General features: G+C 37.3%; 1 protein-coding gene across 2 annotated transcripts; it reads left to right on the plus strand.

The window, feature by feature from the left end:
* The first annotated feature begins 1,317 nt into the window (after positions 1-1,317).
* LOC114455468 (transcription factor Adf-1-like) lies at positions 1,318-3,628 on the plus strand. Of its 2 annotated transcripts, XM_028436726.1 has the most exons (4): positions 1,318-1,796; positions 2,318-2,551; positions 2,723-2,890; positions 3,072-3,628. In XM_028436726.1, the coding sequence occupies exons 1-4, from the start codon at positions 1,667-1,669 to the stop codon at positions 3,311-3,313; spliced, it is 774 nt and encodes a 257-aa protein (XP_028292527.1). In that variant the 5' UTR covers positions 1,318-1,666; the 3' UTR covers positions 3,314-3,628. The 2 variants fall into 2 exon arrangements, with proteins under 2 accessions (XP_028292527.1, XP_028292528.1); XM_028436727.1 differs by lacking the exon at positions 2,318-2,551.
* The last annotated feature ends 11,963 nt before the right edge of the window (positions 3,629-15,591 follow it).

Consider the following 15,591-nt stretch of genomic DNA (forward strand, 5'->3'; position numbering starts at 1 on the left):
TGTTTTCTCAGCGTGTTGAAGCTGTTTTAGGCCATACTTAAAAATTTTGATGTTCTCTTAAAGTTTCAAGTTGCAATGTTAAGAATCACTTCAGAGGGCCCAAACTGACATTTTCTCAGCGTGTTGAAGCTGTTTTAGGCCATACTTAAAAATTTAGTTGATCTCTTAAAGTTTTAAGTTGCAATATTAAGAATCACTTCAGAGGGCCCAAACTGACGTTTTCTCAGCGTGTTGAAGCTGTTTTTGGCTATACTAAAAAATTTAGTTGTTCTCTTAAAGTTTCAAGTTGCAATGTTAAAAATTACTTCAGAGGGCCCAAACTGACGTTTTCTCAGCGTGTTGAAGCTGTTTTAGGCCATACTAAAAAATTAAGTTGTTCTCTTAAAGATTCAAGTTGCAATGTTAAAAATCACTTCAGAGGGCCCAAACTGACGTTTTCTCAGCGTGTTGAAGCTGTTTTTGGCTACACTAAAAAAATTTAGTTGATCTCTTAAAGTTTCACGTTGCTGTGTTAAAAATCACTTCAGAGGGCCCAAACTGATGTTTTCTCAGCGTGTTGAAGCTGTTTTAGGCCATACTAATAAATTTAGTTGTTCTCTTAAAGTTTCAAGTTGCAATGTTAAAAATCACTTCAGAGGGCCCAAACTGACGTTTTCTCAGCGTGTTGAAGCTGTTTTTGGCTATACAAAAAAATTTAGTTGTTCTCTTAAAGTTTAAAGTTGCAATGTTAAAAATTACTTCAGAGGGCCCAAACAGATGTTTTCTCAGCGTGTTGAAGCTGTTTCACGCCATACTAAAAAATTTAGTTGTTCTCTTAAAGTTTCAAATTGCAATGTTAAAAATCACTTCAGACGGCCCAAACTGACGTTTTCTCAGCGTGTTGAAGCTGTTTTAGGCCATACTAATAAATTTAGTTGTTCTCTTAAAGTTTCAAGTTGCAATGTTAAAAATCACTTCAGAGGGCCCAAACTGACGTTTTCTCACCGTGTTGAAGCTGTTTTTTGCTATACTAAAAAATTTAGTTATTCTCTTAAAGTTTCAAGTTGCAATGTTAAAAATCACTTCAGAGGGCCCAAACTGACGTTTTCTCAGCGTGTTGAAGCTGTTTTTGCCTACACTAAAAAATTTAGTTGTTCTCTTAAAGTTTCAAGTTGCAATGTTAAAAATCACTTCAGAGGGCCCAAACTGACGTTTTCTCAGTGTGTCGAAGCTGTTTTAGGCCATACTAAAAAATTTAGTTGTTCTCTTAAAGTTTCAAGTTGCAATGTTAAAAATCACTTCAGAGGGCCCAAACTGATGTTTTCTCAGCGTGTTGAAGCTGTTTTAGGCCATACTTAAAAATTTTGATGTTCTCTTATGCTACGTTCACACCAAACGCGGTTTCTGCGGCACAAGCGAACAGATTACATGCAAAGTCAATGGTTTAGACGCGCTGGGAGGCGAATTATTCGCCGGTGGGGCGGCGCGAACTGTTTCGCGCGTTGAACGCGAATGCTGCGGCAAGCGCGTTCCCGATTTTCGCGTTATTCGCCGTTCGCTTGAGTTGAAAATATTGAACTCCAGCGGCAGTTTCGCGTGACGCGCAGGCGCGAACGCCAATCAGAGTCCTTGTTGGCAATGACGTCATGCCGTCAACGCGGAAACCAGTCCACCCACCTATTCAAACATGGATGACAAGCTAATCGTAGCGGTGTGTGACCACCCTGAGCTGTACAACACAGCCAGTTATTGGTACCGGGACCGGACCAAGAAGGACCTGGCGTGGAGGACGATCGGCGAAGCGGTGGGACTAGCAGGTAAATCTTCTTTCTCTGTAGTTTTCATCTTTGAAAGTCGGCAATGAGCTAGGATTTGCAGCTAATGGCCGCTGTGTCATTTTACCGCCTTTTTCACTTGTGGTTCATTGAATTGAATTAGAATTATATAGTCTTCATAAACAAGTACAGAACAAACAATACCCAGTAGTTCAATTCTTCAGCTGAAAGGGTATAGGTTGAAGCAAAGCTTATTTCACCATCACAACATAAAAAACCAGGTTATCTACATAATATCACACACAAAAAATATTTAACTTATATTACTATTTTTACAATACACACTCAATATAAATTCTGCACAATTTTTATATATACAGTCTGTACATGTATATTACATAATATTGATACACTATTTCATATTTATAAAACAAACGTCATCAATTTAATTTAGAGTGGCAATATATAAATTAATAAAAACATTTTATTTTATTTAGTAAGGATTGATATATGTTATACCGTTGTATACATATTATTGTTTATTTTTCTGCTGTTTATAACAGCGGATCTCTGCCGTAAAAGGTGGAAGGGCCTGAGAGACACGTATTTAAAGGAAAAAAGAAAGTGTCTGGAGAAAAGGAGTGGGTCAGCTGCAGGGCCATCAAAAAGGTGGAAATACTCTGCGGTCATGTCCTTCCTCGACCCCTTCATTTCACCGAGAGACACCAGCAGCAACATGGTGCAGGGGGTTGAGGAAGACAGGGCTGCAGAATATGGTCATCCATCAGAGACTGGAGGTTTGTTTATCAGTGCAGACATATATACATATAGAAAAATGTATCTGCTTCATAATCAGACCTTTATGCACAATAGGACTTCTTCTAGTGTGGGTGGGGGGGGATAAAAATCTAGTATCATGATTTAAAATGTATAGTAATGTTTCATATCTCATGTTTGTTGTCACTCAGAGGTAAACAATGAGGGAGAGGAAGCAGAAGGTGAGGGCGAAGGAGAGGATGCTGGTGGTGCTGATGTGGAGGCTGGAGGTGCTGATGGGGGTGCTGCTGCTGTTGCAAGGGTTCCTGCTAATGCTGCAGCAGCATCTCCTGCAGGATCAAGTGCAGCCAAACCATCTGGTATGATCATAACAGAAGTTGTTTTGCATTCTGTTATAAATACAATGTATCTTTAAATGCTTGGTATATCAGTGATGACAATGTTGATCATTACCTCGATTAATTAAAATATATCTATGATCGTATTTAAGTAACAGTGACTTGATAAGCTATTAATATATGTTAATATGTTTCTTTAAAGGAAGGAGAGCAAAGAAGAGACCCAGCCAAGGCCCAAGTGAGATGGACCTGGTCATCATGGAGGCCCTCAGAAGACCTCCTCCTTCTCCACCACCACCTATGTCGGCAGATGAAATGTTTTTAAAAAGCCTGCTTCCTACCCTGCAAAGAGTGCCCCCAGAAAACAGGGAGTTTGTAAAATTACAAATGTACAAAGTACTTGTTGACAATCTTCCGGTGACATCTAAATTTAGAAAATTTTGAATAGGTTTTAGATTTGGCTGGGTGGGGTGGGGTGGGGGCACTCTTTGCATGGTAGGAATCACATTGTAAATAGTTTATTTCGAAGTTTTATAAAGTTAATGTAAATAGTTTGTTTAAAATTGAGGTATTATAAAGTTCATGTGAATAGTTTGTTTAAAATTGAGGTATTATAAAGTTCATGTGAATAGTTTGTTTAAAATTGAGGTATTATAAAGTTAATATAATAGTTTGTTTAAAATCGAGGTATTACAAAGTTAATATAATAGTTTGTTTAAAATCGAGGTATTATAAAGTTAACATAATAGTTTGTTTAAAATCGAGGTATTATAAAGCTCATGTAAATAATGTTCTTTAAGGATTGTTGAGTAAAATCACATTTTCAAGTTGACATTCGCTTTCTATGTATTTTTTACCAATGCATCTAAACATCTATATGTGTATTCCACATCAAGGTTATATATAATGTTCATATAAGAATTTAGAGTTTCCTTATGTCTCTGTGAGACCTTTAATGCCTTAACTGAATTTCTGAGGTGAGGTTTCATGGATTGTTTATGTCTGGTTAAAAATGAAGATGGCAAATGTCTCTCCCCCAATTATCCATATTTATTATACACATGTTAATGCAGTAGGAAGTATGCTCTATAGACGTATGTGGTTGGCTCTTAAAAGAGCCGTTTTGTGTGCGCTGGTGCACTATGACAGCCTGCTGTCTTGCCACGGAACAGCTCCCTCTGCAGAGAAGTATGATGTGAAGACCTCTCGCACCCTGATGGCCTCCCGTCCAGAGTAGTTGGCGGCAACTCTTCCCAGTCCTGGCAGTGGCTCCACCTCAGCAGTTGGATTGTTCACCCTGGCTGTGGTAGATGTGTGTCGCAGGAAGTTGTGCAGAACACAGGTTGCCTTCACACATTTCTCTGCAACATCTACCCTCACCTCCATGGCACGCCTGTACATTCTCCACTGAGAGGAGAGGATGCCAAAGGCATCTTCCACCACCATACGAGCCCGGGACAGACGGTAATTGAAAATTTTCCGCTCTCTTGGGATGTTGCGCCCAGGAAATGGCCTCATGAGGTTTTTCCTGAGTGGAAAAGCCTCATCGGCAACAAACGCGTGTGGCTGTGGCCCACGGTGGTCTGCCCCTGGCAGTGTCTGGTCTGCAGGCAAGGGGAGGGTGCCGGCCCGGAGAGCCTGACCAAACGTGGAGTTGGCGAGGATCCCTCCATCACTTGTTCTCCCATAGCCCCCGACATCAATCACCCGGAAACAATAATTTGCGTCTACAACTGCAAGGAGAACTAAAGAATATGTTCCCTTGTAGTTGTAGAACATTGATCCTGACTTGGGGGGGGCTTTAAGGACAACATGTTTGCCATCAAGTGCTCCACAGCAGAGAGGGAAATTCCACTTTGCCTCAAAGGTCTCAGCAATGGACTTCCACTCCTCTGCGGTGGGAACAGCCATGAACTCCTCCACTAGGCAGTCCCAGATAGCAGCTGCAACCTCAGGCACAATGTAGGAGACGGTGGAGACCCCAACGCGGAAGCTGTTTGCTATGGTCCTGAAGGAGTCACCTGTGGCCAGGTACCTGCACGGTGAACGACACAGAAAAGATTAGATCGATTGATGATCAAATATACATAATGTGGGTGTGTGCATAAAAGAGGAAGAAATGAGAGAGAGAGAACACGCCTTATCTCCCACAATGTGTCTCCAGAGGACAATAATTATTAGTACATAATGATTTATGATTACTTCATATTAAATAAATTATAAACAATACATAATATTATTAATGAGAGAAAATAATTACCAATAGTAAATAAATAATGATTTGTGAATTATTACTTAAATAATATATTAATTATCAACAATAGATAATTTTAATGAAGCAGGCCCAATCTCACCAGAATAGGTTTCTCCAGAGGACAATAATTAACAATAGTAAATAAATAATGATTTATGAATTATTACTTAAATATTACATGAATTATAAATAATATTAATGAAGCAGGCCTAATCTCCCAGAATAGGTGTAGCCAGAGGACAATAATTATTAGTACATAATGATTTATGATTGCTTCATATTAAAGAAATTATAGAAAATACATAATAGTATTAATGAAGCAGGTCTAATCTCCCAGAATAGGTTTCTTCAGAGGAAAATAATTACCAATAGTAAATAAATTATTTGTGAATTATTACTTAAATAATATATTAATTATCAACAATAAATAGTATTAATGAGGCAGGCCTTATTTCCCAGAATAGGCATCTAAAGAGGACAAACATTTTAATGGAGTATCTATCTTTATTGTGTATTTGAGCGATATGTCTGATGAATCATGGCAATGGCATCTTCGGTTAATGAAACTTACCGGAGACAGATGGACAGCCGTTCGGATGCAGAGATGGAACGCCGGTAGTTGGTGTCCTGCCGGGAGATCCGTGGGCCAATCCGACCCAGCAGGTCGTCGAATTGGGCAACGGTCAGTCGCAGGTACCGCTGGAAGCGGTCATCATCCAGGCGAAGCTCCTGGAGCAGGCAGTGAAACTCACCAAGTTGGTTACGTTGCTGGTTCACCTGGTGAATCCAGGAACGCCGGCGTCGTGCGTTTTGACGGCTTTTCCTCTTCAAAAAGAGGTAAAGTGCAGCGATTTTCCTGGGGTCCTCCATTTTGGGTGTGGAAACAAACAGAGCCTGGTTGTCGCCGTTTGGGAGTCTGGTGGGCGGAGCTTCGCTTCAGACGCGAATGAAGCGAATAGGGAAACATTTTTTGATCCCGCGAATCCTGCGGAAGGTTTCGCGCGACAGACGCGAACGGTCCAGCAGAAACCGCGTTTGGTGTGAACGTAGCATTAAAGTTTCAAGTTGCAATGGTAAAAATCACTTCAGAGGGCCCAAACTGACGTTTTCTCAGCGTGTTGAAGCTGTTTTTGGCTATACTAAAAAATTTAGTTCTCTTAAAGTTTCAAGTTGCAATGTTAAAAATTACTTCAGAGGGCCCAAACTGATGTTTTCTCAGCGTGTTGAAGTTGTTTTAGGCCATACTTAAAAATTTTGATGTTCTCCTAAAGTTTCAAGTTGCAATGTTAAGAATCACTTCAGAGGGCCCAAACTGACGTTTTCTCAACGTGTTGAAGCTGTTTTTGGCTATACTAAAAAATTTAGTTGTTCTCTTAAAGTTTCAAGTTGCAATGTTAAAAATCACTTCAGAGGGCCCAAACTGACGTTTTCTCAGCGTGTTGAAGCTGTTTTTGGCCATACTAAAAAATGTAGTTGTTCTCTTAAAGTTTCAAGTTGCAATGTTAAAAATCACTTCAGAGGGCCCAAACTGATGTTTTCTCAGCGTGTTGAAGCTGTTTTAGGCCATACTAAAAAATGTAGTTGTTCTCTTAAAGTTTCAAGTTGCAATGTTAAAAATTACTTCAGAGGGCCCAAACTGACATTTTCTCAGCGTGTTGAAGCTGTTTTAGGCCATACTAAAAAATGTAGTTGTTCTCTTAAAGTTTCAAGTTGCAATGTTATAAATTACTTCAGAGGGCCCAAACTGACGTTTTCTCAGCGTGTTGAAGCTGTTTTAGGCCATACTAAAAAATTTAGTTGTTCTCTTAAAGTTTCAAGTTGCAATGTTAAAAATCACTTCAGAAGGCCCAAACTGATGTTTTCTCATCGTGTTGAAGCCGTTTTAGGCCATACTTAAAAATTTTAAAGTTCTCTTAAAGTTTCAAGTTGCAATGTTAAAAATCACTTCAGAGGGCCCAAACTGACGTTTTCTCAGCGTGTTGAAGCTGTTTTAGGCCATACTAAAAAATTTAGTTGTTCTCTTATAGTTTCAGTTGCAATGTTAAAAATCACTTCAGAGTGCCCAAACTGACGTTTTCTCAGCGTGTTGAAGCTGTTTTTGGCTATACTAAAAAATTTAGTTGTTCTCTTAAAGTTTCCAGTTGCAATGTTAAAAATCACTTCAGAGGGCCCAAACTGACGTTTTCTCAGCGTGATGAAGCTGTTTTAGGCCATACTAAAAAATTTAGTTGTTCTCTTAAAGTTTCCAGTTGCAATGTTAAAAATCACTTCAGATGGCCCAAACTGACGTTTTCTCAGCGTGATGAAGCTGTTTTAGGCCATACTAAAAAATTTAGTTGATCTCTTAAAGTTTCAAGTTGCAATGTTAAAAATCACTTCAGAGGGCCCAAACTGACGTTTTCTCAGCGTGTTGAAGCTGTTTTAGGCCATACTAAAAAATTTAGTTGTTCTCTTAAAGTTTCAAGTTGCAATGTTAAAATTTACTTCAGAGGGCCCAAACTGACGTTTTCTCAGCGTGTTGAAGCTGTTTTAGGCCATACTTAAAACTTTTGATGTTCTCTTAAAGTTTCAAGTTGCAATGTAAAAAATCACTTCAGAGGGCCCAAACTGACGTTTTCTCAGTGTGTTGAAGCTGTTTTAGGCCATACTAAAAAATTTTGATGTTCTCTTAAAGTTTCAAGTTGCAATGTTAAAAATCACTTCAGAGGGCCCAAACTGACGTTTTCTCAGCGTGTTGAAGCTGTTTTTGGCTATACTAAAAAATTTAGTTGTTCTCTTAAAGTTTCAAGTTGCAATGTTAAAAATTACTTCAGAGGGCCCAAACTGACGTTTTCTCAGCGTGTTTAAGCTGTTTCGGGCTATACTAAAAAATTTTGTTGTTCTCTTAAAGTTTCAAGTTGCAATGTTAAAAATCACTTCAGAGGGCCCAAACTGACGTTTTCTCAGTGTGTCGAAGCTGTTTTAGGCCATACTAAAAAATTTTGATGTTCTCTTAAAGTTTCAAGTTGCAATGTTAAAAATTACTTCAGAGGGCCCAAACTGACGTTTTCTCAGCGTGTTGAAGCTGTTTTTGGCTATACTAAAAAATTTAGTTGTTCTCTTAAAGTTTCAAGTTGCAATGTTAAAAATTACTTCAGAGGGCCCAAACTGATGTTTTCTCAGCGTGTTGAAGTTGTTTTAGGCCATACTTAAAAATTTTAAAGTTCTCTTAAAGTTTCAAGTTGCAATGTTAAAAATCACTTCAGAGGGCCCAAACTGACGTTTTCTCAGCGTGTTGAAGCTGTTTTAGGCCATACTAAAAAATTTAGTTGTTCTCTTATAGTTTCAGTTGCAATGTTAAAAATCACTTCAGAGTGCCCAAACTGACGTTTTCTCAGCGTGTTGAAGCTGTTTTTGGCTACACTAAAAAATGTAGTTGTTCTCTTAAAGTTTCCAGTTGCAATGTTAAAAATCACTTCAGAGGGCCCAAACTGACGTTTTCTCAGCGTGTTGAAGCTGTTTTTGGCTATACTAAAAAATTTTGTTGTTCTCTTAAAGTTTCAAGTTGCAATGTTAAAAATTACTTCAGAGGGCCCAAACTGATGTTTTCTCAGCGTGTTTAAGCTGTTTTGGGCTATACTAAAAAATTTTGTTGTTCTCTTAAAGTTTCAAGTTGCAATGTTAAAAATCACTTCAGAGGGCCCAAACTGACGTTTTCTCAGTGTGTCGAAGCTGTTTTAGGCCATACTAAAAAATTTTGATGTTCTCTTAAAGTTTCAAGTTGCAATGTTAAAAATTACTTCAGAGGGCCCAAACTGACGTTTTCTCAGCGTGTTGAAGCTGTTTTTGGCTATACTAAAAAATGTAGTTGTTCTCTTAAAGTTTCAAGTTGCAATGTTAAAAATTACTTCAGAGGGCCCAAACTGATGTTTTCTCAGCGTGTTGAAGTTGTTTTAGGCCATACGTAAAAATTTTGATGTTCTCCTAAAGTTTCAAGTTGCAATGTTAAGAATCACTTCAGAGGGCCCAAACTGACGTTTTCTCAGCGTGTTGAAGCTGTTTTTGGCCATACTAAAAAATGTAGTTGTTCTCTTAAAGTTTCAAGTTGCAATGTTAAAAATTTCTTCAGAGGGCCCAAACTGACGTTTTCTCAGCGTGTTGAAGCTGTTTTAGGCCATACTAAAAAATTTAGTTGTTCTCTTAAAGTTTCAAGTTGCAATGTTAAAAATCACTTCAGAAGGCCCAAACTGATGTTTTCTCATCGTGTTGAAGCCGTTTTAGGCCATACTTAAAATTTTTAAAGTTCTCTTAAAGTTTCAAGTTGCAATGTTAAAAATCACTTCAGAGGGCCCAAACTGACGTTTTCTCAGCGTGTTGAAGCTGTTTTAGGCCATACTAAAAAATTTAGTTGTTCTCTTATAGTTTCAGTTGCAATGTTAAAAATCACTTCAGAGTGCCCAAACTGACGTTTTCTCAGCGTGTTGAAGCTGTTTTTGGCTACACTAAAAAATGTAGTTGTTCTCTTAAAGTTTCCAGTTGCAATGTTAAAAATCACTTCAGATGGCCCAAACTGACGTTTTCTCAGCGTGTTGAAGCTGTTTTAGGCCATACTTAAAAATTTTGATGTTCTCTTAAAGTTTCAAGTTGCAATGTTAAGAATCACTTCAGAGGGCCCAAACTGACGTTTTCTCAGTGTGTCGAAGCTGTTTTAGGCCATACTAAAAAATTTTGATGTTCTCTTAAAGTTTCAAGTTGCAATGTTAAGAATCACTTCAGAGGGCCCAAACTGACGTTTTCTCAGCGTGTTGAAGCTGTTTTTGGCTATACTAAAAAATTTAGTTGTTCTCTTAAAGTTTCAAGTTGCAATGGTAAAAATTACTTCAGAGGGCCCAAACTGATGTTTTCTCAGCGTGTTGAAGTTGTTTTAGGCCATACTTAAAAATTTTGATGTTCTCCTAAAGTTTCAAGTTGCAATGTTAAGAATCACTTCAGAGGGCCCAAACTGACGTTTTCTCAGCGTGTTGAAGCTGTTTTTGGCTATACTAATAAATTTAGTTGTTCTCTTAAAGTTTCAAGTTGCAATGTTAAAAATCACTTCAAAGGTCCCAAACTGACGTTTTCTCACCGTGTTGAAGCTGTTTTTTGCTATACTAAAAGATTTAGTTGTTCTCTTAAAGTTTCAAGTTGCAATGTTAAAAATCACTTCAGAGGTTCCAAACTGACGTTTTCTCAGCGTGTTGAAGCTGTTTTTGGCTACACTAAAAAATTTAGTTGTTCTCTTAAAGTTTCATTTTGTTATGTAAAAAATCACTTCAGAGTGCCCAAACTGATGTTTTCTCAGCGTGTTGAAGCTGTTTTTGGCCATACTAAAAAATTTAGTTGTTCTCTTAAAGTTTCAAGTTGCAATGTTAAAAATCACTTCAGAAGGCCCAAACTGATGTTTTCTCATCGTGTTGAAGCCGTTTTAGGCCATACTTAAAATTTTTAAAGTTCTCTTAAAGTTTCAAGTTGCAATGTTAAAAATCACTTCAGAAGGCCCAAACTGATGTTTTCTCATCGTGTTGAAGCCGTTTTAGGCCATACTTAAAAATTTTAAAGTTCTCTTAAAGTTTCAAGTTGCAATGTTAAAAATCACTTCAGAGGGCCCAAACTGACGTTTTCTCAGCGTGTTGAAGCTGTTTTAGGCCATACTAAAAAATTTAGTTGTTCTCTTATAGTTTCAGTTGCAATGTTAAAAATCACTTCAGAGTGCCCAAACTGACGTTTTCTCAGCGTGTTGAAGCTGTTTTTGGCTATACTAAAAAATTTAGTTGTTCTCTTAAAGTTTCCAGTTGCAATGTTAAAAATCACTTCAGAGGGCCCAAACTGACGTTTTCTCAGCGTGATGAAGCTGTTTTAGGCCATACTAAAAAATTTAGTTGTTCTCTTAAAGTTTCCAGTTGCAATGTTAAAAATCACTTCAGATGGCCCAAACTGACGTTTTCTCAGCGTGATGAAGCTGTTTTAGGCCATACTAAAAAATTTAGTTGATCTCTTAAAGTTTCAAGTTGCAATGTTAAAAATCACTTCAGAGGGCCCAAACTGACGTTTTCTCAGCGTGTTGAAGCTGTTTTAGGCCATACTAAAAAATTTAGTTGTTCTCTTAAAGTTTCAAGTTGCAATGTTAAAATTTACTTCAGAGGGCCCAAACTGACGTTTTCTCAGCGTGTTGAAGCTGTTTTAGGCCATACTTAAAACTTTTGATGTTCTCTTAAAGTTTCAAGTTGCAATGTAAAAAATCACTTCAGAGGGCCCAAACTGACGTTTTCTCAGTGTGTTGAAGCTGTTTTAGGCCATACTAAAAAATTTTGATGTTCTCTTAAAGTTTCAAGTTGCAATGTTAAAAATCACTTCAGAGGGCCCAAACTGACGTTTTCTCAGCGTGTTGAAGCTGTTTTTGGCTATACTAAAAAATTTAGTTGTTCTCTTAAAGTTTCAAGTTGCAATGTTAAAAATTACTTCAGAGGGCCCAAACTGACGTTTTCTCAGCGTGTTGAAGCTGATTTTGGCTATACTAAAAAATTTTGTTGTTCTCTTAAAGTTTCAAGTTGCAATGTTAAAAATCACTTCAGAGGGCCCAAACTGACGTTTTCTCAGTGTGTCGAAGCTGTTTTAGGCCATACTTAAAAAATTTGATGTTCTCTTAAAGTTTCAAGTTGCAATGTTAAAAATCACTTCAGAGGGCCCAAACTGACGTTTTCTCAGCGTGTTGAAGCTGTTTTGGCTATACTAAAAAATTTAGTTGTTCTCTTAAAGTTTCAAGTTGCAATGTTAAAAATTACTTCAGAGGGCCCAAACTGATGTTTTCTCAGCGTGTTTAAGCTGTTTTGGGCTATACTAAAAAATTTTGTTGTTCTCTTAAAGTTTCAAGTTGCAATGTTAAAAATCACTTCAGAGGGCCCAAACTGACGTTTTCTCAGTGTGTCGAAGCTGTTTTAGGCCATACTAAAAAATTTTGATGTTCTCTTAAAGTTTCAAGTTGCAATGTTAAGAATCACTTCAGAGGGCCCAAACTGACGTTTTCTCAGCGTGTTGAAGCTGTTTTTGGCTATACTAAAAAATTTAGTTGTTCTCTTAAAGTTTCCAGTTGCAATGTTAAAAATCACTTCAGATGGCCCAAACTGACGTTTTCTCAGCGTGATGAAGCTGTTTTAGGCCATACTAAAAAATTTAGTTGTTCTCTTAAAGTTTCAAGTTGCAATGTTAAAAATTACTTCAGAGGGCCCAAACTGACGTTTTCTCAGCGTGTTGAAGCTGTTTTTGGCTATACTAAAAAATTTAGTTGTTCTCTTAAAGTTTCAAGTTGCAATGTTAAAAATTACTTCAGAGGGCCCAAACTGATGTTTTCTCAGCGTGTTGAAGCTGTTTTAGGCCATACTAAAAAATTTAGTTGTTCTCTTATAGTTTCAGTTGCAATGTTAAAAATCACTTCAGAGTGCCCAAACTGACGTTTTCTCAGCGTGTTGAAGCTGTTTTTGGCTACACTAAAAAATGTAGTTGTTCTCTTAAAGTTTCCAGTTGCAATGTTAAAAATCACTTCAGATGGCCCAAACTGACGTTTTCTCAGCGTGATGAAGCTGTTTTTGGCCATACTAAAAAATGTAGTTGTTCTCTTAAAGTTTCAAGTTGCAATGTTAAAAATTTCTTCAGAGGGCCCAAACTGACGTTTTCTCAGCGTGTTGAAGCTGTTTTAGGCCATACTAAAAAATTTAGTTGTTCTCTTAAAGTTTCAAGTTGCAATGTTAAAAATCACTTCAGAAGGCCCAAACTGATGTTTTCTCATCGTGTTGAAGCCGTTTTAGGCCATACTTAAAATTTTTAAAGTTCTCTTAAAGTTTCAAGTTGCAATGTTAAAAATCACTTCAGAGGGCCCAAACTGACGTTTTCTCAGCGTGTTGAAGCTGTTTTAGGCCATACTAAAAAATTTAGTTGTTCTCTTATAGTTTCAGTTGCAATGTTAAAAATCACTTCAGAGTGCCCAAACTGACGTTTTCTCAGCGTGTTGAAGCTGTTTTTGGCTACACTAAAAAATGTAGTTGTTCTCTTAAAGTTTCCAGTTGCAATGTTAAAAATCACTTCAGAGGGCCCAAACTGATGTTTTCTCAGCGTGTTGAAGCTGTTTTAGGCCATACTTAAAAATTTTGATGTTCTCTTAAAGTTTCAAGTTGCAATGTTAAGAATCACTTCAGAGGGCCCAAACTGACGTTTTCTCAGTGTGTCGAAGCTGTTTTAGGCCATACTAAAAAATTTTGATGTTCTCTTAAAGTTTCAAGTTGCAATGTTAAAAATTACTTCAGAGGGCCCAAACTGACGTTTTCTCAGCGTGTTGAAGCTGTTTTTTGGCTATACTAAAAAATGTAGTTGTTCTCTTAAAGTTTCAAGTTGCAATGGTAAAAATTACTTCAGAGGGCCCAAACTGATGTTTTCTCAGCGTGTTGAAGTTGTTTTAGGCCATACTTAAAAATTTTGATGTTCTCCTAAAGTTTCAAGTTGCAATGTTAAGAATCACTTCAGAGGGCCCAAACTGACGTTTTCTCAGCGTGTTGAAGCTGTTTTTGGCTATACTAATAAATTTAGTTGTTCTCTTAAAGTTTCAAGTTGCAATGTTAAAAATCACTTCAAAGGTCCCAAACTGACGTTTTCTCACCGTGTTGAAGCTGTTTTTTGCTATACTAAAAGATTTAGTTGTTCTCTTAAAGTTTCAAGTTGCAATGTTAAAAATCACTTCAGAGGTTCCAAACTGACGTTTTCTCAGCGTGTTGAAGCTGTTTTTGGCTACACTAAAAAATTTAGTTGTTCTCTTAAAGTTTCATTTTGTTATGTAAAAAATCACTTCAGAGTGCCCAAACTGATGTTTTCTCAGCGTGTTGAAGCTGTTTTTGGCTATACTAAAAAATTTAGTTGTTCTCTTAAAGTTTCAAGTTGCAATGTTAAAAATCACTTCAGAGGGCCCAAACTGACATTTTCTCAGCGTGTTGAAGCTGTTTTAGGCCATACTAAAAAATTTAGTTGTTCTCTTATAGTTTCAGTTGCAATGTTAAAAATCACTTCAGAGTGCCCAAACTGACGTTTTCTCAGCGTGTTGAAGCTGTTTTGGCTACACTAAAAAATGTAGTTGTTCTCTTAAAGTTTCCAGTTGCAATGTTAAAAATCACTTCAGATGGCCCAAACTGACGTTTTCTCAGCGTGATGAAGCTGTTTTAGGCCATACTAAAAAATTTAGTTGATCTCTTAAAGTTTCAAGTTGCAATGTTAAGAATCACTTCAGAGGGCCCAAACTGACGTTTTCTCAGCGTGTTGAAGCTGTTTTTGGCTATACTAAAAAATTTAGTTGTTCTCTTAAAGTTTCAAGTTGCAATGTTAAAAATTACTTCAGAGGGCCCAAACTGATGTTTTCTCAGCGTGTTTAAGCTGTTTTGGGCTATACTAAAAAATTTTGTTGTTCTCTTAAAGTTTCAAGTTGCAATGTTAAAAATCACTTCAGAGGGCCCAAACTGACGTTTTCTCAGTGTGTCGAAGCTGTTTTAGGCCATACTAAAAATTTTGATGTTCTCTTAAAGTTTCAAGTTGCAATGTTAAGAATCACTTCAGAGGGCCCAAACTGATGTTTTCTCAGCGTGTTGAAGCTGTTTTTGGCTATACTAAAAAATGTAGTTGTTCTCTTAAAGTTTCAAGTTGCAATGTTAAAAATTACTTCAGAGGGCCCAAACTGATGTTTTCTCAGCGTGTTGAAGTTGTTTTAGGCCATACTTAAAAATTTTGATGTTCTCCTAAAGTTTCAAGTTGCAATGTTAAGAATCACTTCAGAGGGCCCAAACTGACGTTTTCTCAGCGTGTTGAAGCTGTTTTTGGCCATACTAAAAAATTTAGTTGTTCTCTTAAAGTTTCAAGTTGCAATGTTAAAAATCACTTCAGAAGGCCCAAACTGATGTTTTCTCATCGTGTTGAAGCCGTTTTAGGCCATACTTAAAAATTTAGTTGTTCTCTTAAAGTTTCAAGTTGCAATGTTAAAAATCACTTCAGAGGGCCCAAACTGACGTTTTCTCAGCGTGTTGAAGCTGTTTTAGGCCATACTAAAAAATTTAGTTGTTCTCTTATAGTTTCAGTTGCAATGTTAAAAATCACTTCAGTGGGCCCAAACTGACGTTTTCTCAGCGTGTTGAAGCTGTTTTTGGCTACACTAAAAAATGTAGTTGTTCTCTTAAAGTTTCCAGTTGCAATGTTAAAAATCACTTCAGATGGCCCAAACTGACGTTTTCTCAGCGTGTTGAAGCTGTTTTAGGCCATACTTAAAAATTTTGATGTTCTCTTAAAGTTTCAAGTTGCAATGTTAAAAATCACTTCAGAGGGCCCAAACTGACGTTTTCTCAGTGTGTTGAAGCTGTTTTAGGCCATACTAAAAAATTTTGATGTTCTCTTAAAGTTTCAAGTTGCAATGTTAAGAATCACG

This window comes from Gouania willdenowi, chromosome 21, assembly GCF_900634775.1.
Source record: "Gouania willdenowi chromosome 21, fGouWil2.1, whole genome shotgun sequence".
NCBI classification, from domain to species: Eukaryota; Metazoa; Chordata; class Actinopteri; order Blenniiformes; family Gobiesocidae; genus Gouania; species Gouania willdenowi.